The 26,906-nt window shown below is 46.5% G+C and overlaps 1 protein-coding gene across 1 annotated transcript in view; it reads left to right on the top strand.

Moving 5' to 3' along the window:
* The first annotated feature begins 8,586 nt into the window (after positions 1-8,586).
* SMIM28 (small integral membrane protein 28) overlaps positions 8,587-26,906 on the top strand; it is a 168,726-nt gene continuing 150,406 nt past the window's right edge. Inside the window, exon 1 of the mRNA XM_085612426.1 lies at positions 8,587-9,149. Within this exon, the coding sequence (XP_085468552.1) occupies positions 8,943-9,149 (207 nt within the window). The 5' untranslated portion in view covers positions 8,587-8,942. The remainder of the gene's footprint in view (positions 9,150-26,906) is intronic.

Raw genomic sequence — 26,906 nt, 5'->3', positions numbered from 1 at the left:
AAAGAAAAGGAAAAAAGAGAAATCTATGGGGTGTTGCACTCCGACTGAGGAGTTAGGGAGCGGGTGCAGGTGAGGTTGGGGGGAGGGGTAGGGGGGCCCCACACACTCGGAAAGAAAACAGGTAGAAATGGGGAATCGCCTAGGAGAGTGAATACGCTTAGTAGTGTTGCTACGTTGAGAACCAGGAGCCAGATAGCTCTCTTCTTTTTTTATCATCAATAGGATAAATGGGTGACAAATAGAGGATACGTATTGCCTCCATCAATGTCTGTGGCCTGAATTATCCCAGAAAAAGATCAACAGTTGCAATAGGAATACAGGTTCTGAAGGCAGACATCATTTGTTTACAAGAAACACACAATGAAGCCTCACAAAGGGATGTTTTAAACACTATTGAATACAATCTTATTGGTGCAACCTCACAAGGGGCACGTTTATAGGGGGTGGCAATTCTGGCCAAAGGCAATTGGTTGAAATTTACACATGTGGGTGTAGATACTCAGGGCCGATGGGTGGTTGCAGTTTGTCATACTGCCAGTTGAGATAAATGTATTCTCTGCTCAATCTATGGTAGTATCCTAGATGACTCCTCTGTTGTTGACCAGCTATCCAGGGAATTCATACTTCGGCCCCAACCCATAGTGTTATGCGGGGACCTGAATATCAATCTCCTGAGTGATTGGAATGTAGTGGCTCAATTTCCATACACCGGTCGGAAACCCAAAGTATTTAAAGCCCTAGAAGGGCTGTCTAAAGAACATGGTCTTTTTGATGTCTGGGCTAGAATGAAGCCAGCAGAGCATGGTTACACAAATGTTTCTGCTCGACATTCTACACATGCCCGTCTGGACTACTTCCTTGTCTCACTTGGTTCCTTGCTTCTTGCAAAATCAAGCGATACCCGTGGTTCCTCTTAGACCATAATCCACTGGTATTAGAAATCCCAGGAATTGGGGGTAAAACCAGAAATGCATGGAGCTTTGAGCGTGCCCTGTCGCTAATGAAGACGATTGCACACATATTAGTGAGTGGATCCCAACAATCTTTAAAGAAAATGCTAGTAGTGCCCCACTGGGCATAGTCTGGGATACTTTCAAGACCTGCCTCAGGGGCGAGACACTTAGGTTTTCATTGAACAGGCCAAAGATAGAGAGGCAGAATGTGCAGATCAAACAAGACAGCTTAGCTGCCGCAGAGGAGAACTTGATTAGAGGTTTACAGCAAGGAGGGGATGTGAAGGCACCCCAAGTCGGGGTAATAACAGCCAGTGCTGCGATCGATGCAATTTTGCAAATAGAGCAGCAGAGAAATATACAGCCTGGAAGGAGAGAACATATGAATTCAGCGAGCATGTTGGGCACCAGTTGGCAGTCAGAGCAAGGCAGAAAAACGTGAATGGCGTGATACAAGAAATTTGCGATCCTAATCTCGGGTTGGTCTCAGATTCAAGCAAAATCAGAAGAACTTTTCAAACTTATTATCAAGCCCAATATACCAAAGATATCAGGAGCAGATTGCCACATGCTGAAGAATTTCTTCAAACGATGGTCGTAAATAAATTGTCCATTGCCGAGGGGGAATGCCTAGAAGGAGAACTATTATGAGAGGAGATTCTTCTAGTCCTTTCCAGACTACACTCTGGCAAAGCGACGGGAGTGGATTCCATCCTCTCGGAATTTTATAGAAAATGTGCCCCCCAACTTAAAAATCAGCTAACTGCACTATTTAATCAAATATAAGATGACGCTACTCGTGGTTTGTTGCTAAAATTGTAGTCTTTCTGAAAACAAATAACTCAGCAGTGGAGTTAGGGTGCTATCGGACGATAACATTAATAAACAGCGACTTACTCTGTTAACCATGAAATTAGCGCAGGTCATAGCAAAATTGGTGGCAAACCAACAACATGGATTTATTGCGGGAAGGGATACCACTGACCATATCAGACATGTTATATCGCTTTTCGATGCGGTACAAGAGTCAGGAGACCCTATGGCTTTAATTTTACTCGATGCTGAAAAAGCGTTCGATAGGGTCTCCTGGCACTATCTTTGGAAGGCTATGCAAGCAAGGGGCATTGGCTCAATATTTTTTCAGGGAGTAAAAGCTTTATACTTTAACCCGGTAGCAAATGTCTGCATATCTGGGGATATGACAGAGCCGGTGATGATAACCCGTGGAACATGGCAGGGATGTCCCTGTTCTCCACTCCTGTTTGCCTTGTATATCGATCTGCTTATAAGAAAGATCACTCAAAATATCGCGATTCCCCCTAATAATCCTCCAGGGATTTGAAAGTAAAATTTTAGCTTATACGGACATCGCAGTAGTAACCCCAAACCCTGAAACAGCTATCAATGTAAGAAGGAAGCATTCCTCTTTAGGGGCATCTCTGGCTTCTCACTGAATAAAGAGAAAACCCAAATTGTTAGCAACGATAAAATTGTACGGGCAGATAAACGAGTAATCTACCAAGCAGTATACCTTAATCGGAATAGAGGAGTGGTGGTGCCTCTGGAGGCAATTAGAAACGAGTTACTACAACAAAGTATGGTTTAAGTGCCTCGTGGGAGCCTTTAAGGTATGGTCAGCTTTGTGGAAATTGCTGTGCCTAAGGAGATTGAACTATTATACCCTGATTCAGAACAATTCAACTCTACCTGATATCTTTAGGGATGGCTATATACAAAATTGAGCTTCGGGCGGTATAGATAAATTGCGCAACTTTTTTCCCGCCCATTGTTTGGTTACGTTTGACAAGCTGAAGGCGCATTTTGCCATTGACAACAAGGATTTTTTTTTGTACCTACAAATAAGGGACTTTTTACAGCGTAAAGGGAGCGGGCCTAATAGTTTTGACAAGAAAGAGCTGATGGACATTTTACGGGCACAGACCTATATACGCATTGGGACAGTATATCATCTATTAAATAATGAAATGAAGGATGACCTTGATAAAATCTCCTGAAAGTGGCAAGAGAAGATTGTAATATCAGAAGCCGATCTCTCAAAAGTTCTTAGCATTTTCCATACTGTTTTAATGTCTGCTAATCTACAAGTGCAGATTTATAAAACCTATTTTATGTTCTGTTATTCGCCTGCGAGAATTGGGAAATGGGGTACAGGCCGTGGGACAAGTTGTCCGTGTTATGCATCATCCTGTGCTGTTATAGTCCATATGTTCGCCAATTCAAGATTTTTTTATGTAATAAATTAAATATAGAAGTGTTACTGACTCCAAAATTGATTCTATTAGGATTACCTGGGGAGGAAAAGGCGCAGGATACAGAACAGTTCCTTGCGGTCGCAATGGTGATTTTAAGACTGTCAATTGCCTCAACATGGTTCGATCTACAACCCCCACTGTTTCAGTTGTGGCTGGCTCGCCTGCTTTCAGTTTCTAACCTTGAGAAAGCGATTTATGCTAGAAAAGGCCATAAAGCAAGGAAAAAAATGCGTTCAATCTGGGCCCCCTCAGCAAAGTGGGGAACCTAAGTTAATATATATATATTTTTTTATCGATTGTGTATTGCCTGGCGAGGCCTTTGCACCTCTCTGCACCTGTACCTCAACATTTTGTGATGCTTAGTGGAATATTACACTGTCTTGCATATTTTAGACGTCCAGCTCCTAGTTCCTATGAATTTCTTAACATCTGTTGTATATTTATTCTCAACCCGACAGTCATGAATTGTCTTGTCTTTGGTATTCTGATATAGCTTCTGAGCGTGTGGGGGGTGGGGAGGGAGGGAGGAAAAGGGGGTTTGTCTTGTAAAAATAAAAAAGGAAGTCCTCTTTTTGATGAAGAGACAAAAAAAAAGGAAATGGTTACTGGCAAGAAAAGTGTATCCTCATTCTCATGTGCAAGAGTGTATTCACATGTAAATAAACCTACACGTGCAAATTTACCTTTGGGATTAGGGCCCAGTATGTACTGGAGATCGTGGTAATACTCCCCTGATGCTATGCCCTTGTGTACAGGAAATGTGTATTTGAACACAGAGACTGCCATGGCATTACAAGGCAGACCCTCTGTTAATCAGTCAGAGTTTCAGTTTCTGAGAACTTAAAAGATGTTGTAGTATCCGGCTGGATACATTCTAGTGTTCCACCAGGATGTAACATACACTCTACACCCACCCACCACAGGCGTCACCAGTCAGGTGACCCTGTCAATAAAAAGGGTCCGGGCGCACGTGCCCTGGGCCCAGTAACTGTACCTCACTAGCCTGTGTCTGTGTCCGTTACTGTCTCACCAAATGGGCCTGAGGCCCAACACTACAGATATGAGTAGGAAGAAAACACCGTGGGCCTCATGTAGGTAAATAAATTTTACCGGTTCTTAAATTCCGAGCCGTACCGAATCGGTAAATTAGAATCGGTAAGTTATATGTAGGTAAAAATTCGGTAACAGTTACCGATTCGGTAACATTCGGTAATCACGAATCGGAATTCACCGAATCGGTAAATACCGAGGTGGTATTTACCGAATCGGAAAATACCGAGGATACTACCACCTTCCCTTAACTAAGTAGCAAATATCATAATTATGTTATAATAGAAGGTCTCTTAGGCTTGAATAGGGGACCCCATACCTCAAAAATCAGCTCAGTGAAATCACATCACAGGAGCATCAGGAGCCGTCTCGCAGGAAGGCCCGTCTTCGGTCTGAATAATAAACATGATGTCTGTGATATGAAAAGCACCAACTGTCAGGTATTTGCAGCTGCGCGTGTGTCATGGCTAAATAGTGGGCCGAACAACCTAGAGTGGAAAACATGCATCGTGTAAAATTCCAGACTGTGTGTCACAGCATGTACAGACCAAGGTCGCTGCGCAGAGCTTGGGATGGGAGCAACAGAATGCACTCGTCTGAAGGAAGTCTCGAGTCAGCAGTTTATTCAAGAAAGAACATGTAAACGCAGTGTCGTGTGCAAAGACAAAAAGATGGCTACATAACATTCAACGTGGTGATGCTAACTGAACAATGTATGTACGTATTCAGGGAGAACTCACTACACGCCCCCTTGAGCGAAGCAATATTCAATAGGCAAGAAAAGAGAGAACGCAGAGTTCAGTTTCGTCAGAGCAGAACAAGGCGTAACCAATGCAGCGCCAAAGTCCTAAAGTCCAATTAATTGCAGCAAAAAATTCCAAAAAACACAATGCAAGTATAGTAAAAAACTCAAGCCTACCATCAGGAAGAGAAAAAAGAGAAATAAAAGAAATAAATGTTGCGCCAGGGTGCTGTCCAGTAGCACAGGCGCAATGGACGACAATCCAGTTAATCCATGAATGTATAGACAGCATATGTGGCCACGGCTTCCAACAAAAAATCGTTTGCAGGGCCACTAAAAGTCTCAGCCATCCAATTAAGTAAAGAAAAGGAACATACGTGTTCTCCAACCAACGGAGCCTCTAGCACAATCAGAGGGCACCCGGAATGTTCCTCCAAATAGCTCATGGACAAGAAGTCGTAGGCTGCCGCTGAGATGTCCCAATTACCCAGGATACCATGCGCCGCACCACACGCCATGATCCGGACACCAGAACAGGACAACTCGTGAGACACTAAGGGCCTCATCAGTCGATCGAAATCCGGCACCGGAGACACCATGTTGGTCAAGCACAAATCCAGAGGCCATTCAAAGGGACAATCCAGGCAGTGTAATACAGGTTGTACGCAGGTGAAGTAGGAATACCTGAAGGATAATCCATAAGCCAGGCTCAAAGTCGCCAATGGCAGAGTACCATAAAAGTCAAGCATCCTATCACGAAGAAGATGCAGAACGGACAGGTGCTCGTGTGGCACAGAAGGAGCAGCCATTCCGGAGTATGAAAAGGACAAGCAGCACACCTGCCACTAGCGCCAGGAGCAGCGGGACACCTCCAAAGATGCTCGAGAACAGTGAATGAACAAATGCCGGAATTACACCAAAAATAGGATGGAAAGAGGTCACGAGACCCGAGCCCACATGTGTAAAAAAATGAGCCAGGCCGGCCGTGGACGAGGCATTGAAAATAGTTTGGATCAAAGAGCCGAAATGCAGGGGGAGGTCAGTATTCAGAGGCGCCTGTACCTCAGTGCGCGTATTAGCAACGTGAAGGACAAATGTTTCACGAGAGGAAGTCAAAGGCACCTGTTTGTGGGACAATAGCGCTCTATTCTGCTCAACTTGTTGAACTCTGCTTTCAAGGTTGGAATCGAAGGCCAGATGGAAACATCCAGCCGCCCATGCGGGGGTGGAAGAAGAACAGTATTGCAGCAGACAACTTTATGCGAGACAGTCATGTACGGGATTCCCACTCACATCCCGCAGCAAGCTTCATTATTCAACATTAAATAAATGCCGTTTGCAGGCAGAGTGGAAGGAGGTGTAATCACAGGCACTGGGATACCTCGTAGGACGCACGCCAAATTCGGGGCTTGTACATTGCATGCGCCGTGTACTTGCATGTGCCTATTGTCTCATGTATGAATCCTAGAAGAGAGAGTGCAGAAGCTATTATCTATAACGGCTAAAGCCTTCTCCATGTTTGCTTGGTCAATAGCTCTCAATCTGGAAGCCGCCTCACTGTGCGACAACTTGCAGACTTCGTTGTAAATAGCATACGCCCACCTTTTGGTTGTGCCACCCACGGGACCATTCACAAAATCATTCAATTCGGTATGCACATTGATGGAGTGGGTGGACTTCCTGATCCTGTAGATGTGCTCTGTGTCAGCTGGTGGACAGATTGGGATGTGTGTACCATCAATGCAGCCAATGAAATGGGGGAACTGTGCCATGTGAGAAATGTCTGTTTTTGTTTACTGCAGTGCAGCCTGTGTGTTGTGGAAGCTGATGTAGTGGTGCATTCTCTGCATCATGGCATCCAGGAACTTCCTGAAGGAACGGGACAGGCAACTCTGGGATACACCACCCACCGCAGCTGTCACCACCTGATAACTGCCGGATGCCAACAGATGTGGGCTGCAGAGCACCTGCACATGTGGGGGTATGGCGTGCGCCCTTCTTATTGGCTGGTCCAGGAGTGGGTGCAGGTCCCTGATTAAGGCCATGATGTTTTCGGGGTGTAGCCTGTACCTCTCATGTATCTCTGCATCAGTCAGCTGGAATAGTGTGATGCGCTGTCTGTAGATGCGTTCCTCCCGTCGCCAAACCCTCAGTCCTGCTGCCTGTAGATGTAGGCGCCTTGCAATGACGTACATAGCGGGCATGTTGTCCACGCTGTTGCATTTTGGGATTGCTTATCTGCACTGTTGATGGTTACCACCTGCTTTCAATCCGTGTTAATTACCGACTCTTATTTACCGATTTTCTTGGATTTCTTAATTACCGAGTGCTCCTACATGTCATTTTCATTTTTACCACTTCATTTTTACCACTTCATATTTACCACTTCATATTTACCGATTCGTTAATTATGTATTCGGTAACTCTGAATCGGTATTTTGGAATTCGGTAAATATGAATCGGTATTTACCGCCTCATATTTACCGAAAAGTGGTTTTTGGACTCCTACATCTCACTTGTCTGAATACCGGTCGGTAACGGCATATTTACCGAAAATCGGCCGTTACCGACCGGTATTTGGCTACCTACATGAGGCCCCTAGTGAGGCAGGGGCCTGCATCGACCTATCACCTGCAATGACCGACAGGTGGGGGGCTGGTTTTACAAGACCTATAATCAGGGCCTCTGGAATTATGCAGCAGGGGAGGGTCAAATTATGTGGCAGGGTTGACTAAATTATGTGGCAAGAAACGCCAAATTATACGGCATTTTGATGCGCATGTTGTGATAGTATTATTTCATTATTTTGACATTTTTAAACTTGATAGCACTGTGTGTGCATTAGTTGTACCTCATTACTACCAGTTCAACACCCAAATATAGCAATAAGTTATAGAAAGGTGACCAGTCAATCTTTGCAAAGGTCTCTCCACTGCGTGGAAATGTGTCACTGTGTTTTTTCTAACTTTTGAACAGTTTGAGTTGGAAACATTTTTTTTTGTTAAACTCTGCAGATTATGCGGCAGATGATGGATGGATTATGTGGCAAATATACAATTATGCGAAAAGCGCTGCTGCCCCACAGTCACATAATTCCAGTGGCCCTGCCTATAATCCATGAAAGGCTAAGGGGTGTAAGAAGGGGGCTGCTCAGTGACCAAGATTCCCAGAGAGCCAGCCATCTTGAATCTCCACACCGCTTTGCAGAATGCAACTACCTGCACTGTGGCATGCTTCTGATATATGTACGTGGGTCTGTAGGGCTTCTCTGCGCACACTGCTGTGGGTGCCTGGGGATTAATGTTGTCTGTTTGTGTGAGAGAAAACAATTGCATCTTTCCAGTGACGCATCCCTTTTACGGGTAAAAAGCATTCTACAGATTTATCATTAGCATCTAAATGCGAATGCGCCTAAATAATTCAGAGCAGTATCCAGCTGGCATGTCCTTGACCCTCCCTGTACATCCCGGCAGAGCCACCGAGGGATTATCTTTCTGCCACCTTTGGAGGGGGCGGAAAACGTGCGCCTTAAAAGGCGGATGTGGGCAGAGAGCGAGGAACGGGAGACTTTTTTTTTTTTTTAGCTTTTACTTTATTTAACTTCTAAATTTAGACCCGGGCTCCGGACCGCGTGTCATCAAATTCGCGTCCAAATTCTCCTTTAATAATCCTAATGCAGAGATTTCTCCAATCAAAGCTCGGCCTCTCTGATACCTGACGCCAGCTTGCCTGCTAATGTAGGCCACAGTAGCAAATCCAGAGAGATTGAGTCGGACGCTCAGAGTAGCCCTGTCGATCTTGCTGGTTTCCCCTCCCTCCCTCGCTCCCTGTCTCTCTTTGTTTCACTGTTGTTTATAATAAGAGGGAAGTCATAGCAGGGATCATTAGCTGAGAGCATCCCAGCTGGGATCCGGGCTGAGAGCAATGGGTGGGGAAGGGGAGGCGTCACTCGGGGATGGAGCGCGCGGCGAGGAGATGGACGCGCTCGCGGCTCAGGCGGACTACCGGGTTAATGAAAGCATGAGGTGGCTTTTAGGCAGCAGCTGGCGGAAATTTGGACATGCTGGCAGGGGCACGTACGAGTGGTTAACCAGCGAGCCGGGCCTGCCGCTTCTGGAAACCCAACTGCAGGTCAGTCGCACGGCCTTGCGCGGCGCAAGGGGGTACTTTGTGTCGCGAATTGCACTTTTCTTGTGTTTGGGGCTTGGGTTTACTGGAGGAAGGTCCAATGTGCTTGTCAGACTCACTTGTGTCATGCTAGCTTATGGAAGGGAACTTATTGAATTTTCTACTTTTCCTAAATGAAGAGCAAGTTGTGTGGAGCATGACTTGAGTCTCACTCTTTAGTAGTGACACTCTACTTGACAGTTTGCCAGCGACTCACTTTCTTGCTCTTTGTCAAAGTTTTGTTTTGTATTTGAGCACTGTTGAACAAAGGAGAGCATAAAAACAAGTACAACTTTTTGAGCTTTTGTGTGTATAAATGCCACACGCAGTCACCTCTATTTACTCCAAAGACTTGCGTTTAGAACCCCCCAATCTTAAATGGTGCATAGGATGAGAAACAGAGACAGTTGTGGTGTTTTAGAATAAAAAGTTGCAGGTTTGTCACTTCGTTCATGTTCAGTTGTGTTAGAAAACCACCTTCGGTCTCCAGTGTGTGCGGACAGGGACTGTGATCTGACTGCTGCCCCACCTTTGCTCCTGTCTCTCCACCCTGAACCCTGCCTCTGCCCAAGAGCTGTAATAACTAAGCCAATGAGCTCCTACAATAGGTGTGGGACTCCTGGCCCTTTAAAGAAGGCAATTATTGGGTTTTCTGTAAACCTCCCTTGTAGGTGTTCCTAAATGTTGGCATGTAAGGGTAAAAAGAGAACTTTCCATCATGTCCCGCGCCCTGGTTAATGGAGGGGCTGAGTCCAGAATCAAGCCTCTAGTAGAAGTGGATGTGAAGTTTGCTTTTGAGGTCCATCTATTCAAAGCAAAGTCTCATAAGTATGTCATAATTTGGTTATATTTATTGTTGCTCTCCTGTAATGTTAGGAACAGCCCCTCCAGAGAGCCTCAGACCACCTTACTTTCAATGGGACTTAGTCAGCAGGAAAGTTCAGACATCTCTCAAAGAGATTCCCCATTGGCAGGTGCCATTGGTGGGGCTGCACATGGTACAGTTTTCTCTTTCTTAATACTGGGGTGGGTTTCTGCCTGTTTCACAGTGAAAGGCAGGCAGGCGTTCAGTGCAGAGCTCCTGAGGGGTTTGCGTAGAGTTGTCGCTGCCTCTAATCTGCAGGAGACCTCTCACCCATGAGCTGCTCTGAAGGCGCATTACGCCGCTCTAATGCTGCTTCACTCTCTAAGCTGTGGCCGTGATTACTTTTCAAAGGAGCCGAGGGCAAACTTGCTAAATTGTGTAGGGGGCTTGAGGGACTCTGTTGCAGGGGGATATGAACCATGCACAGCGTTTGTTCGCGTGCCCTACTATAGTGGCTATAGACGAAACCCCTTCTAAGAGGGTTCGAATCAGGGTAGCGGGTGGACGGAGCACCCCACTGTTTTTAGAAAGGAGGCTCCATTCCCCTTGGCCTGAGAGGTGTCACCGTGTGCCACTGCCCTACAGCTTCCTACAATGGCAAACACTGTCCTCAGAATGTTTGTAAACCTCCATCCGACTGCAACATCCCCTTCATGTGGGAGCATGTCCCAGGAGGGGTTATCTTTTAATCCCTCATCAGAGGAGCAGAGAACTTGACAAAGGTAATCCTTCTATTGCTGAGCGCACTGGAAAAGAAAAGCACTCTTTTTTGGGCTTTGGTGCTGGATAAAGAACACTAGCAGGAAACAAACACAAATTAACAGCACATTTTATTTATTCACTAAAAGGGGGTTAAACGTGTAATTTCCAAGTTTCACGCATCTGTTTAAAAATATTGTCACTTTAAGTCAGTTCCAGGCTTAATTATACATTGACAGTGCTGTATAAAAAGTAAAACCAGAAATATTCTTTTGACATTCTTTTGTGGTTATGTTAATTTGTTGTTTTAGTAAAATAGACCCTTGACCATTTAAGCGAGAATTACAGGGGTGTAGTTTGGCCAATAATTTTGGAGGGGGGGTCACATTTTTCAAAATCAGGCTGGTGTATAATATTAAAATACATTACATGACAAGCAGGTGTCATGAGCGGGCCTTGGGGGCAGTGGAAAGGTGAGGAATGTAGATTGGTAGGAATTCTAAGAGAGAAACCACAATATTTTGCAAAATATCCAACATTTTTTAGGACTTTCAAAACTGAGAGGGGGAGATTGTGTGTGCGTTTTTGTCTCTGTATATGTAAAGATTCCTGTTGAAATCTGAAAGACATCTCACATGCCCGACTGAAAGCACCTCTAGCCAACTACTTATAAAAAAAGCTACATTTATTAGGGGGGTGTAACACCTAAACACTCGTGAAGCTACGCCCCTGGAGAATTATTCTGAGTGCTTTACATCACTTCCTGTGACGCCCCAACATGTGACGTCATTGTTGTTTGCATATGATAATTGGATTCCTTACTATTTCCTTACAACGTGTACCCTGGTTGGAATGGATGCAGCAAAATAAATGTGTGAGTTATAAATTGTGTCAGTATAGATTGCTCATTTCAGTGATTGCAATGGCTACTTTGGTAATCTCTTTTAAAACTTAAAAAAAGGCAAAAACGGGATATCTGTGCTTGAGGGCTGCTTTCCACTTCATGTGGAGCAATGTGTGAGGAAGACAGTGCAAGAGGTCAAGTTATAAAGAATCCGAATTCTTTATTGTGCCAGCCTGTCAAAGGCAGGCCATGCAATATACAATACATACATGATCGACAAACATTAAGCATTTGATAACATACCAAAAATATGGCAACATTTAAGTAAAGTCATAAAGAAAACCAACCAATGGTGCATTTTTCAAAGACACACTATTATTGGATAAATGAATGTAACAAACTGTGCACTATTATGACTTCTAATAAAGGTCCAATGCGAAAAGAGAAAAATGCTCATTTTTTACGCTTGTAAATGCGTGATTTAAGCTCCAATCCCAAAGCTATCTGTGCATTTAAATTCAGCTTAGAAGTGAATATGAATGTATTTATTCTCCGCAAGTAGGATTTGCTCACACTAAAATTCTCACACTTTGGTGGAATTTGTATGTGAAGTATCAGCGTTGTGTTTGTGTCTTTCCTGGGAATCTCACCAGCACAAGCTGTCAAACACACAGAAATTGATCCATTAGTGAGTATTTACCGAAGCTTTGCAGCTACTTTCCTACTCCACAAGTTCTTGCAAATTTACAACTGTCAAGATCAGATATAAATGCGTTTTCAGGCTACGCATGGGAAAGGAGAAACCACAATATAGAAGGAAGATTTCTTTTACCAGAAAAATATTTTCCCTAAGGAAATGCAAAACAAAAAAAGTCTTGATATGAAAATGCGCATTGGCGTCAAATTTATGCATAGAGAAATCTACAGCTGTTACATTTTCCATCGCAGCAATGGTTTCTAATGTAAGTTATTTAGGTATTCTCTGTGAATTAATAAAAAGTCAGAAATCTTTTTAAAAAATAAGCATAAGCTTGGAGAAGAACATTTTCAGCAATTTTTCTGCAGCAGTTTGTTTTCTCAGCCACTAATAGAGAGTGAAATCTGTACTACTAATGACAACGCTTTATTTCTTTACAAATTATTATTTTCAAACACCTGAGAAAAGCAGCGGGTAGTTTTATTTTATGAAGGTATTACTCTTGATAGAATAAACAGCCCTGTCATATTTAAATACACCTTGAAAAAAAAGTTGAGTGGACACCAGAAGGAAATTTTAAAAAATCGCCCAGTAACTGGGTGATTTAGGGGACAGCAGAAAGTATTAGGTAATGTAGTCCTTTCTGAGGAGAAATCTTTGTATACAGGCCGGTAGGTAAGGTGTATCTCTGGGCACAAGACACAAAGATTTCTTGTTGGACAGGTTTTTTTGGGTGTTAGAAAACGTAGGCACACATTGCTTAGGCATTAATAAGTCCAATAGATCTGACTTTTGTATAACAGATACACTCTGACACACAAAGCATACATGCTCCAGTCAGACATAAATCACACATACACACACATGCAGATCTACTGGCTCCCATCCATACTGATCAACAAACACAAAGAAACCTATACACATAGGCTAACAGACATACCCACACCCATACACACAGACAAATATGTGCCGGTGCACACAGAGTAGCAGACAAACATACACTTATGCAGACAGGGTAACAAATATACATGCGGTTAGGCGTGTATCTAACACACATTAAGGCTTCCATGCACACAGGCAAATAGACACAAAGCCACCCGTTCACAAAGAACAATAGAGACAGAGGCAGTTTATGGATTTAGCCTAAGAAACACAGATGTGATTGTCCACGCAGACTTACAGACACATGGACATGAAGGTACTCACACGCCAAAAACAGACACACAGGTGCTTAATGCATATTGACTAACAAAAACCCATGCACAGCGACCTACAGACATATAGGGGGATATGTACAATGAAGTGGCGGAGCGTGTTGTTAGCCTCCTGGGCTTAACGACACGCTCCGCCACTTCGGAATGCAAGGCTGTACCATATTTACAAGAATGTGGTGCAGCCTTGAGTTTCCCCCTGCAATGGTGCTAAGTTTAACAACTTAGCGCCAACGCAGGCACCCTTGCACCAGAGTGCAAGGGTGTCTGTGTGCAGGGGAGGATTGGTTATGTGTAGGAAGGGGTGCCTTCCTGCACATAAACAATCCTAAAATGCCATTTTGTAACTTGCATGTGTGCTGCTTCATTCAGTGGATGAACTCTCAGAGGACTGGCCATTGCTGTGACCTCCTGTGCACTATGCAAGACTGTTTTGCTGTACTTGGAAGGACTGCCTTCCTGGAACCCTTGGAGGCCAGCCCTGCATCTTCACCTGAACCTACCAGTGCGACTCCAAGGACTAGTTTACTGGCCTCTTCTACAGAGCCACAGGGACACAAAAGGCACCCACCATCTTCAACCCACACCTGTACCCAGCCTGAGTGAGTCCTGAACCCCAAATGGGTATTCCAACAGTCCTGGACCCTTGGTTGTGGTGCTAAAGGTACCTGATGCCCAATTCCCAAAACAGAGTACTTAGAAACATTTTGTCCAAAAACTGCTCTGAGAACCGGTAGGAGACCAGGACCAACCTACTCTCCTATCTACCTGAGATGCCTTCTCCTGTCAATTGACTTTGTAGCTTGTCCTGCTGCGTTCTTCTCCACAGCAGCAAATTCTTTTCAGTGGTCTGGCCTCGTGGCACTGTCTTTTGCTACAGCCGTTTGCCTCTTCTCGCTGGAGGATTTCAGCTTCCATTTCGGAGACTAAGTATGAATCTAGAAATATTCACCGCAGCGTCGACCCAAGGCCATCCGGCGATGATGCTCCCTCTTCGAACATCTCCTGAAGCCCTGCTGGCTGAACTTTACCTTCTTAGGCAATTTTTCTCAGAATTACTTCTAAACTCGAAGGAAAGGACAGATTGGGCCCAATCCACTTCTTGTATCGGAACTGCGCTGCATCACGGTCGGCCATATTTTTTTACTTTGACCTGGTTTCGTGCAACTGGATGTTTGTTAGTGGTTTGATCTTTTAGGCGCTAGTTATTACTAGAAACTTTAAAAGTTCATAACTCCAGTTCGACTGATTGGAGTTTTGTCGTTTTGGTGTCAAATCATTTATTAAAATGTACTCTATTTTTCTAAATTGGATTGGGATTTTTCTTCTGTTGTGTTTTCACTTTATTATCGTTTGTGTGCTGCATGAATACTTTACACATTGCCTTTACGTCAAGCCTGACTGTTTTTTTGTGCCATGTTAATCGGGGTCGAGTACAGGTTAATTCTGTGACTTTTTGTGGTTCACCCTGCAAGGGATTGTGGCTGTTATTTGACCAGGGATTACAATCCAGTAAACTAGCAGCTCAATTTCTCCCAGTCCTCGAGGGCGATACCTTTTTTTAATGGGAAAGGGGCAAGAGGTCCCCCTCCCAGAGCCACTTAAGGGCCATGGGAACCCCCATCCTCCTGGCCTGATTTTTGATTTTTGGGGAGGGGTGTGGGTTCTTGTTACCCCTCTCCGAGCTATTTTTTATATCATTTGTTTATTGGCATTTCAACAATATACATACATTATCGCATTGCTGAATGTGTATTGACACATGTAAGTGCCAATAAGTTGATCTGTTAACTTAACAGCAACTGCAACATAACAAACATAGGCCAAAGAGTCAGATACATGTCCACACATGGTCACCTGGGCTGTATCCTGTAGGAGAGTAGGATCTGCTTCACATGGGTACCCCACTTTTTGCTGGTGTTTCACTGTTTTTCGACCTTAGTCTGGCTGTGGCCCTGCTAATGTGGACCACAGCCTAGCTGCTTCCTCTCTAAAATGGTTTCCATGTACATTAGGTACATATCTAATTGGATTCTGGAGTGCCTTATAAACCCCTAGTATATGGTATACTATGTACCTAGGGCATAGGTACCTCAGAGGCCTACTAGGGGCCGCAGCATCTATTATGCCACCCCTGGGAAGCACTCCAAAATGGAACCACAGGTCTGCTACTGCAGCCTGGGTAAGGGTGTGCTTGCACCCCTTACAGTGGTATAGGCTACCTATATCCACACATATATACAGACACATATAAACCTATAAGCCACTCCTATGGCAGGCCTTGACAATCCTGAAGGCAGAGTGCTTGGTTTTATGTGAGAGGGTGCCCAAGCATGAGCTGAGCCCCTCTGCAGCTTTCGGAAATACTTCCTTATGGCTGTTCTGTGATACAGCCATACCATATACTCTTAAGTGCACTATAACCTCGCGGTAAATGCTAACTTTGGAATGGCTGCATCAAAACATGTTGTGTTTGGTGTCAAACATCTTGGAATACTACCGCCCCCCCCCCCACCAGTTCTGGCGGCGGGGGTAGCATTCCACCCTTCTAGAGGGAGAGATATGTTCACACTGGTCAAACCCGGTAGGACTTTCCTGAGCCCTGGCATCACAAAATGGATGCCTCTGCCACAGACATGGGTCTGTCCTCCTGCTGCTGACCGAAACTCCGGCAGGGGAGGCCTGGACAATAGGTTTCCTGTCGAAAGGAGGTGTAACCACCTCCCCAGACAGGCAGAAGTGTATTGGGGCTGGGCGGGAGCACTCTCTGGTGCTTTGAAGTCCTGCACTGGGGGCACCTTTGCTGTCCCTGTGCATAGTCCAGTTCAAACCGGTTGCAGGGCCTACCTGCCCCTGCTCTGGCGCGAAACTGGACAAAGGAAATGGGTGTAACCACCCCTCTTTCCAAGCCCACCCATAGGTGGGCCCTTAGAGTTAGTCCATCCCCTAAACTTGGTATAAGTATAGGAACCCAGTCCCTAGGACTTAAGATTACCCTGGACGAAACTCTGCAACATATATCCTGGACCTTCAACGTTCTACTTTAACTAGAAGACTGAAGAAATCTCCCTTGGGGTCAAGGAGTGACTTCCCTGCTTGGTAGGCACCAAAGAAGCAAGTGACCGGTCTGCATCGCTGAAGCTCCCGCCGGACGCTGAAGTCTTTGCATCACCAGAGGTAGATTTCCAGACTTCCCCGAGGCTACCCTGAGTCCACAGCAAAGCTGAGGCCCGTGGGCTATCGTGGGTGATGTGGAACCGTGACCCCTGGACACCGTGACATTTTGCAGCAACACTATCTTCCTGGTCCTCCTCGAAGTTGTGCTTTGGGCTCCGAGTAGCCCCAGCCTTGAGCATCTCCTGCACCGAATATTGTGGGCCTCCACTCCACGAGTGACCCGTGGGCCCGTTTCAAGTGCGACCGCTCGAGGCTCCTTCGCGATCACTAGCTCGTTGGCTAGCAGATCCCCCACGAAGGCAACTCCTCTTCTTCTTGGGCTTTCCTAGTTGCTCCAGACGTTCCCTGACTTATCCTTGCTGGGTGAGTCTCTCAGACCTTGCTGGTCTGCACTGCAGTCCTTTCTCTGAATTCCAGTGACTTGCCGTTGCCAAGGCTTGTTGGGTCCAATCTGGTCACCGATACCGCAGCACTCGATAGACTTCATGGGGCAACTCGAATCCGGCTCATGGACTTCGTCGACGCCTCCTGGACCTCGTGGCTGAAGAGTTAATACACCCATCAACTCACCTGAAGCACCCGACATCTGTGGGCATTGGTCCATCCTGCCCTCGGTCACTGGCTAGTGACCCAGATGCTGTCCCCTCTGCTTTCAGGTTCCTTACATCCTAGATCCAGGCTTGGATCTCTTCGGATACTTCTCCTCTTCACGGTAGCAGCAGTTCTTTGCAGGCTTCCTTTGGAATCGACGACGCGACCTGACACCAAAAGACACCTATGAACCCGGCTTCCCTGGGTGAGGTAACTCGAGTACTCCGGTGCTCCCGTGGGTGCTAGCCCTAGAACTGCTTAAGTCCAAATGGGTTTGGTCCTGACTCGATTAGAAGTGTCCCTAATCTTTAAATTTCCAACCGCGACATTGCCCATAGAAGCTAACGGGAACCCGTGGTTGTGTTCACACACTGCATACAGTCCCTGTGGGTCCCCTGTGTCACTACCTTGGGTGGTTTCTTGGGGTCCCAGCAATTCTAAAAACTCTAGGCCTTGTGTCTAGTTCAGTCGTGGTTCTTATACCACTTTTTTGGTATATGGGTTGGTACGCCCCTTGGGCCCAAACGTGTATTTGTGCTATTACTGATGCTTGCTCACTTGTAAACTAAGTACTTCGAACTCTAGCCTCATAAAGAGACTAGAGGGGAGGTGCTTTATCTTAAATACATATATTTTGAATATATATCTGGTGTGGTTGTCCTTTCATTTGCTCTTTCAAGAGATTATAGACTGGTAAAACAAGCTGCTTTACATTCCTTCAAGACTTAGCCTGAAGGCTGCTCTCCATAGCTACCACTAGGATAGCTTTCAATAAAGGTTGTCTTTAACCTATCACCATAAGGGGTTGTTTGGACTGATACAGGGTGCCCACTAGAACTAGTGGACCGCATATATCAGGCCATCTTCTCACATATCCCATCCTAGTTTTAGGTCTAGAGTGTGTCAGAGCAATCTGAGACAGTTTACGAGAGCCCCTTACATTATAGCATAATGATCTACAAAATGCCTTGCGCCATATTAGGAGTGTATTGGAGAGCTAGTTGTGTTCTCATGACTTGGTGTAATTGTTGGATTAGCATCCGCCCTGTTGGGAGAGCTAGTATTGTCTGGTTGGAGAGTGCGTAGCCACTCAAGGACAGGACCCCAGATATCTTTAGGCCTGGATGTCATTGGCATTAATTCCCAGAATATGGACAGCTGGTTTTGACAGAAGGTGACATCCTGTATCTAGGCCTTAGCCAGTGGGGCTCTTTGCTTCCCCCAGTACATAGCCACCCTGCGCTTCGCCAATAGTAATAGCATAGCATGGAGTTTACGGACTCCTACCAGAGTTTCTCTCACATACCCTAGTATCCCCAATTATGGTGTAGGTTCAACCTGTGCCCCCAGAATTTCATTTATCTTACTAAAAATGGCAATCCAATAATTTGCAATTGGGGGCAGTTCCAGGCCAAATGTAGGAATATTGCAGGTATAGCGCTGCACCTCCAGCACCTGGCATCAGGCCGGAGTCCCATGCGATGGAGTTGGGTATGTGTTCTGTAGAAGAGGTGCAAAAACTTAAAGTGATTCAGCCTTAACTTGTAATTGGGAGACAGCATCTGCAATTGGCCACAGCTGAACAGCCACTGCTCGTCTGTAATCGGTGAGCTCAGTTCTGCATTCCATCCAAGCAATGCTTTCGGCTTGGTCACCGGGGCGGTTCTGCATAATATTATAAAGCCGTGTTATAAGCCTCCGCGGCGACGGTCCCGCTATTATGTGTTTGAGGGCCTGTAGTGTGGGTGGGGGGCTGGTAAAAATGTGGTGTAATTGGCTGCATGTCACACGGATGCGGTGGTACAGGAATATCACAGAGAAACGTGGTTCGGATCCCTCCTGCCCTGGTGGTGGGAGACAACATTTATCCTCTGGGTATAGGTCTACAAAAGTCTTCATGTCCAGCTGTCTCGCTAGATCCATAGACCCTTTGTCTTCCAATGAGGGGATTTGTGGATTATGTGCCAAAGGGACAGAGGGGGCATACAGTAACTCCAGCTGTGCCTCCCAAGCTCAACGCACTGCCTCAATCGTGTTTATTTTATTTTGAGGGTGTCAGCATGGCTGATAAAGTGCTACTGTAAGGGAATGGGTGCCGCCCTGTCCAACTCCACCGCTACATGAGGCTGAAACGGGATTGGATGAAGCCAATAGTGCCGAAAGTGAGCCTGCGCACAATATGCATATAACGGAATGTCTGGAGCACCCAGTCTGCCTTGAACCAGGGGGAGAGTTAGGAGTTCCCATGAAACGCGAAACTGTTTTCCAGCCCATATTAGAGCTAGCATTAGAGATCTCAGTGGGAGAGGGAGATTTATGAACCTGTATAAAATATGGGTAATACAATCATTTTAGCTACCGCAATTCCCCCAGCCAGGGATAGCTGCAACTTAGACCAAGTGCCGATTTTGCCTTCTAGCTAGGATATATCCTGCCCATAGTTCATACTCCGTAGCTCCTGCTCACTGCAGCTCAGCCAGATCCCCAGGTAATGTACCAGACCATCCACCCATTTAAGTGGATATTCTAACATGAAGGATGTAGTTTCATCAGTCAGCGGGAATAAGACTGATTTTGCCCAGTTGATATGAACACCTGATAGCCCTCCAAATGTAAGAATCTCCCGAAGCACTGGGTGTAAGTTTTCCGTCGGGTTATTTATGTATTAAGAGTGATCATCCGCGTAGAGTGAAATGATAAGCCCTCTTGTGAAAAACCCCAATCCCCTAGCTGCATGGTATTGCCTAAGTCGGCCAGCTAGCGGCTCCATGGCAATGGCAAAGAGCAAGGGGGAAAGAGGACATCCTTGCCTTGTTCCCCAAGTAATCTGAAATGGAGACGAGATTAACCCTGGGCGTAGTGCCTCTACGCATATTTCCACGGAGTTTAAAAAAAACTCAGTGGAAATACGCGCCGCTCCGCTACACTCCCTCCCCCCTCCAAAAGTCTTTAAAAATGTAAAAGAAGCCACTTACCTGTTGTCTGCCGTCTCCTCTGCCTGGCAGCTCTCCTTCCTGCTCCTCGCTTCCTTCTGGTTCTGTAATTTAAAAAAAACACTACGTTGTACGTCTGACACGCGTGCACACGCGCGTCAGACGTAAAACATAGTGTTTTTTTCATTACAGAAGGACGTGAGGAGCAGGACGGAGAGCAGCCAGGCAGGGGAGGTGGCAGACAACAGGTAAGTGGCTTATTTTACATTTTTAAAGACTGGGATGAGGGAGGGAACGGCTAACTCCACTAGTTTTTGCCTAGTCCGCGTTCGCCATGGAGCGCGGAGTAGGCAAATCTCTGCAAACTCCGCCGGCGGAGCGGAGTTACCCGCCCAGGGTTAGACGAGATCAGGCCATTTAACCGAATTCTGGCCATAGGTTTGGAGTATAATAGTTAAATCTATTTTATAAAGGTCGGGCTAATTCCCAGCCTAGCCAGAATAGCAAACCGGTAAGGCCATTCCAACTAGTCGAAGGCCTTGGTGGCATCTAATAGTGCCGCCAGTGCTTATGTGTGAGGTCTAAATAATGCAGTACAGCAAAGAAGGTACAGAGGTTATGTGCTGTAGATTTTCCGGGGAAGAAGCCCAACTGGTCTGGTCTAGCTATTAAAGGGAGCAGTGGCTGTAATCTATTTGCCAGCAATTTAGCATATATTTAGGTATCAATGTTTATCAGTGATAAGGGCCGAAACAAATGTTTCTCGTTCAGGTGCTTCACTGGTTTTACCAATCACAGTATGATCGACTCTGGCATAGTGGGAAGGAGCAGACCAGCCTCCTGTGCCTCCTCATATACTGTCAAGAGGTGGGGTGCTAATAAGGGAGCATAGCATTTATAAAAGGCGGTAGTGTGCCTGTCTGAGCTGGGGGCTTTATCAGAAGGTAAACTGTTAATGACTTGAATAATATCTTCAGTCATGAAGGGCTCATCCAGATATGCCCTCTGTGCCCTCCCCAACCAGAACAATTCAATGGAGTCTAAGTAGGACTGGAGTTCTTCCGATATTGCAGCAGAGGTGGGGGAGTATAGAGTGGGATAGAATTGTGTGAATTGACCTAATATTTCCTGAGGGCCCCTAACAGGGACGCAATTTCTGTCTGAGATTTCTGTAATATATGTAGCATCGTGCTGCATTCTAAGTAAAGTGGCGAGAGTTCTGCCCAGTCTGTCTCCTTCGCCATACCTTCTAGCTTGTTTGTATTTACCCAGGAATTTCCCCTCCCTTTGAGTTTCCTCTTCGTATTCAATAACTTTTTCCCTTAGTGTTGCCAAAAGGCTCGAGTCTTCAGTAGAATAGTATTGCAGTTTGATATCTCTATGCTGGTTTCTAAATTTGCGAGGGATTGTCTGATTGATTTCAATACCCCTGCTTGCCCAGCCATGCATTTCCCATGAATTACGGCTTTAAAGGCCTCCCATAGTGAGGCCTGAGAGGGTACAGAACCTATGTTTAATGCAAAGTATTCCTCTATGTCACCTCTGATTTCTTCCCAAAAAAAACGCATGTAATAGAAAGCATTAGGGGGGGAGTCTCCAGATAAATGCCCATTGTGGTAATTGTGGGATAGTCAGTTGAAAGCAACAAGGGGCGTGGTCTGACAGTTTCCTGGATAAATATTTTTTTTTTTTTTTTTTATATATAAAACCTTTTACACATTAAAAAGGATACAAACAAGGGCCGGCTGCTAGAAAGCTCGGGAGCCAGCAAGGCAGCGCCATACATTCAAATGAGCCAGAAGCAAAAGCTCCCGGTAGTTCGTAAGCGCATATAACAGGCCGCGGCCACAGTCCAAGGGCGATCATAAAGGACGGTTTCATATTTTTTAATAGAAGAAGAAAAAAAAAAAACAATAACACACAAACAAGGCAATGAGAGTCCGAAATAGCAGCGTGCGCTCCCCAGGACGGGGGAAGATCCACATTATCTGGAACAACTCTTGACAGGAGGTGGCAGTGGGGGGCAGCAGAGAAGAGGACAAAGCATACACAATCACGTAGAATGTGCGGCTAGGGGGACAAAGCGAGGTCGACCTCTCGCGGCAGAGGCGGAGCGCAGCTATTTCCACAATAGGAATTCCATGGACCCCACACCTTAGTCCACCTCCCAGGCTTGCCTCTCGCCACATACACCGTCTTCTCCCTGAACATACAACAATCCATATTCTCCTTCCATACCGAAACCGTAGGCGGCCTCGGGGAACCCCACAACTGTGCGATATTGCGCTTAGCCACCATGTACCCCAAAGTCACCCGCTGCGTCTGCGCCGCATTATAGTCATTTGGTTCCCAGACATTCAGCAAACACCTCCTGGCCTCTGGTAACAAAGCGACATGCGTGACCTCCTCCATTACAGTATGTACTCCGTTCCAAAATCGCACGACCTCCGAACATTCCCATAGGATATGAAGAAAGGTACCCAACAAGCCACAGCCACGCTTACACGTTCCATCCCTCGAATAACCCATACGTATCAAGCCAGGCCCTGTGACATACACTCTATGGAGTATCTTCAGCTGCACAAATCTAAGGCGGGCCGGGATCGCCACCTCTTTCGGGGAGGCCACCGCCGATACCCAATCCTCATCGTCCAGTTCCACTCCGTCGGCCGTCCACGCCTCCCGCAGATGGGTCAGCAAGTCCGTACGATCATTAATAAGTTTTTTATAGATCAGAGAAATAGTGCTGTCGGGCACATAGCCATCTAACACTCTATCTTCCAACGGGGAATATTCTGGGATAGCAGCAACATCCGGAAAAACCGAACACAGCGCATGGTAGACCTGTGCATATCGGAAGTACTCCCTATCATTTAATTTGTATTCAGTTTTGAGCATTTCAAACGTTTTAAAGGACCCTTTCGCCCAGAGGTCACCCACCTTACTTATACCAATCATATCCCATTTCTCGAAGCCTTTCGTTTTCCACAGACAACCCAAGCGCTGGGAGGCATACAACGGCGTCGCTCGAGTCAAGCGATCCCTCCACCCCATCGCAGCATTCGCCGCATGCCACACGCGTAGTCCTGGATAAATAATTAACCCCGGTCATCCAGGCTGCTATATCTCTTGATACAAGCCAGTAGTCAAGCCTGGACCAGGCACTGTGGTGCGCCGTGATGCAGGTGTCCTCAGCATTCCCAGGGTGCCATAGCCACCATATGTCAGTTAGGTTACCATTTGATATGATATTATTTAGAGTTTCACAAGATCTGGGGTGTAGCTTACGAGAAACTCCCTTTCTATCTAGGGCGTCATCTAAGATGGCATTAAAATCCCCTCTCTAGATGATCGTGTCGCATCCCATCATGGTAATTTTCGCCCATATGTTTTGGAAAAAGTCAGGCTGGTCCTCATTTGGTCGATATATTGCAGCCATGGTTATTCTCACAGTCCTCAAGATACCACCCAGAATGACATATCTACCTTCCGGGTCTATGTGTTATTCAGTCGTCGTCCAAACCAGACCCAGGCGTATTAGTTTAGCCACCCCTCTGGCGTAGTTAGAGAATATTGAGGATTATATATATTACCCCATCTTTTGTGGTGAGGTTTGGCAGAGGAGGTGCTGTTTAGATGTGTCTCCTGAATAAAACAAATATCTATGTTATGCCTGGTTAGTTGGGACTGTATTAATCTGTTTTTTCTATAGCCCTCGAATGTTCCAGGTATGGTAATTGTAGGACTGCGTAGCAATCTGGAGTGAGTATGGGAATGTGCAAGGTAACTCCCAGTTGTCACTATCCACTTTACATCTTTGTATGTACCAGCCTGCTCCGCCTTCGTGCACGGGCATGGGCCTAACCGTTGTACTTTCCTAGGGATTCGTTTTGACCTATAATGACCTAGCAAATGGTGATGCAATGACGCTCCGACCTGAACATCTACAGTAACAACCCCTTCCCACCCACACAAATCCCCCAACTAGGTTGTGCTAGAAAACCCTCCCCTACAAAGAAGCCCAATACAATGCCCCAGCAACAGGCATAGGGTCTAAAAATGGGAGCTCTTCCTGGGAGCATGATTTCACTGGCTTACTACCCTGCCATAAGGCAGGGTGCCCCTCAGTTGTTGAACAGCCAGAAATCACTGTTCGAATGTGATGTTCTGAAGGTGACTGCCGGCTACATCTCAAGTTGCATGTTCACTAAACTCTGGTGTCTCTGCAGTGTAAGTTTAGCAGATCATACTTGCAGTCTGACCAGGAAATAGCATTCTGTGGCACGCCCTTATGCAAGATCCAGTCATTATCACTTTGTCTAGTGTTAGAGGGGCAGCTCCTGGCAGTCTTTGGAGCTCGTTTCTTACCCCCTACATGTTTGGCAAACTTCATGGCCCACTTGACATCTGTAAAATGATGCACAGTTCCATCATATGTCACCTTTCATTTAGCCGGATATAAAAGAGCGTAGGGAATTTCAGCTTGCAGCAGGATGCGTTTGACCGGTGCAAATTCCCATCTAGCCGCCTGCACCACCGGGGTGAAGTCAGGATAAAAAGAGATGGTGTTTCCTGTATGGCTGATGGTGTACTGCTCTCTGGCCAGGCGCAGGATGGTATTGTGGTCCCGATAATTTACTAGGCAAGCCAGGATCAGTCTGGGCGGAGCTCCCACAGGGGGCCTGGGACCCAAAGTATGATGGGCTCTCTCGACAGTGAACATGTTGGAGAGATCTGGGCCAAACAATTCATGCAATAACTCTTCCACAAAAGTCTCCATCTTGGATACTGCTGTGGTTTCCGGAATGCCCGTTATCCGAAGGTTGTTTCTACGTGAGCGGGCTTCCAAGTCACCATTCTTGGCTCTGATAATGTTTAGTACTTTGTCCATTTGTAGCAGTTGGTCCTTTGTTTCCACTTGGAACTCATGCGCCTCGGATGTACGGTTTTCCAACTGATCTAGGCGGGTTTCATGAGTGTCATCTTGTCTCTTGACTTGGTCTAATTGAGAGGTAAGTATATCCAGCGTATTGTCAATTGTTTGTAGGCTGGATTTCATGTCTAGTAGGAGAGACCGGAGGTCATCATTTTGCCCATCCACCTCCTCCCTTTGTCCCTGCTCAGCATCCGGCTCAGTGTCCGCGTCCGTGTGCCTTGTGAGCTTCTTGTTTTCAAAAGTTCATTTGGATTGTCAGGAAACATATTTCTCCATTTCTTCGGATGGAATAGATCCATGCCCAGTGGGCTAAGGGTCCGGCGGGGAGTCTCACTGTCTATTTGTGCATGTCTGCTTGGTCTTGCAGGTGCTCAGATTACTGTCTGCCACTTGGGTCTTCACTCACCGCGAGGGAAGGAGTTGCTCACAGGTACTGCCTGTTTCTAGAACTTATTTAAGTCCAATCCTTCCCCCTCTAAGTTCTCTCCACGCAGCCTCGTGGGGATGGCACCAGACCCACCTTTAGGCCCCGGAAGGCGTCGCCCAGGTTGGAGAGAAGTCTGTCAGGGCCTTTACCTCTCCAGCCCAATCCCTCGTTTGTGGACCAGCGCCGCGCCCCCCTCGTCCAGGGGGAGTGATCAGCGTTGTTGTTCCCGGTGCCCCAGGGGCCTCCAACCCCTCGCTGAGTCCGCTCTGCGTTGGCGCTCTGTAGTGTTTTTGCACCCTGTTGATCCACCTGAAAAGAGTTCAGCTCCATATCACCCTGAGCCCCAGGAGCGTCGGAGTAGCTCACACTCTACCTGTTCCCTCCCAGGCAGACCAGCATCAGGCTCAGTGTATGTTAGGGCTGCGGCCCGGAATCCGCCATCTACCCGCCGCATAGCAGATACATTATGAGGGTGGACATTCAACTCTCGGGCAACACGGGGTTGCAGTCACGTCTCCAGCTGCCCTACTGTTCCTCAGTTTCGTGCTCCTCTCGCCAGGCCCCGGCTGCCTCCGACCTCGGGCCTGTCCTCTTTGACAGCAGCTTTTCGTGGCATCCTGGCTAGACCCGCTCTCCGATCCTCCGCACCTCAATTAACCGTCAAATTGGCAGGATGGTAGGACGCAAATTTCGGCTCCACTAATGCACGGCCCGATCACGCTTAGATCCCCATGGAAAGTAGGTGCCTCTGGCCCCTCACTGTTTAGGGTTTTACAAGGATTATGCTACGACTGGCAGAGCCCTTTCAACGCGCGGTCATCTTTCTGCTCAGCTCGACCACACCCCCCCTCTGAGCTATTTAACAGCCAGGGGGCACTGTCTCCTGGGGCCATCTTCGTTTTTGGAGAGGGGGTATGTGGTCCCCCTCCCCCAGCCATCAAGTGGCCCCAGTGACCTCATCCCAGGTGGCTGATAGCAGCAGTGCCCTGGGGACAACAACGCCCCCGATACTGCAGTTTCCTGCCTGCACATGGACCGGGAAGAACACAGGGAATGCAAGTTTGCTCCCACCTGGCAGGAGCGAAGAAAAGCTGGTCTTGCTGGAGCAAACGAATGCAGCTGGCTCCCACTGCACTGTGCACGGTGCAGAAGAGGGAGCCAGTAGGGGCCGCGGGGGTCCTTGGGTACCCCTGCAGCTCCATGGCCAGCAATTGCTGTGGGTGTCACAAATCCTAAAATGGCTGCCATCACAACTTTGTTCATGTGGTGGTAGCCAATCAGATCTTATATCTAGATCTTTAGCTCTGTGAGTCCTCTGCAACGTGATATATACATACATTT

This window comes from Triturus cristatus, chromosome 6, assembly GCF_964204655.1.
Source record: "Triturus cristatus chromosome 6, aTriCri1.1, whole genome shotgun sequence".
Taxonomy (NCBI): Eukaryota; Metazoa; Chordata; class Amphibia; order Caudata; family Salamandridae; genus Triturus; species Triturus cristatus.
This window is presented reverse-complemented; position numbering and strand designations above follow the sequence as displayed.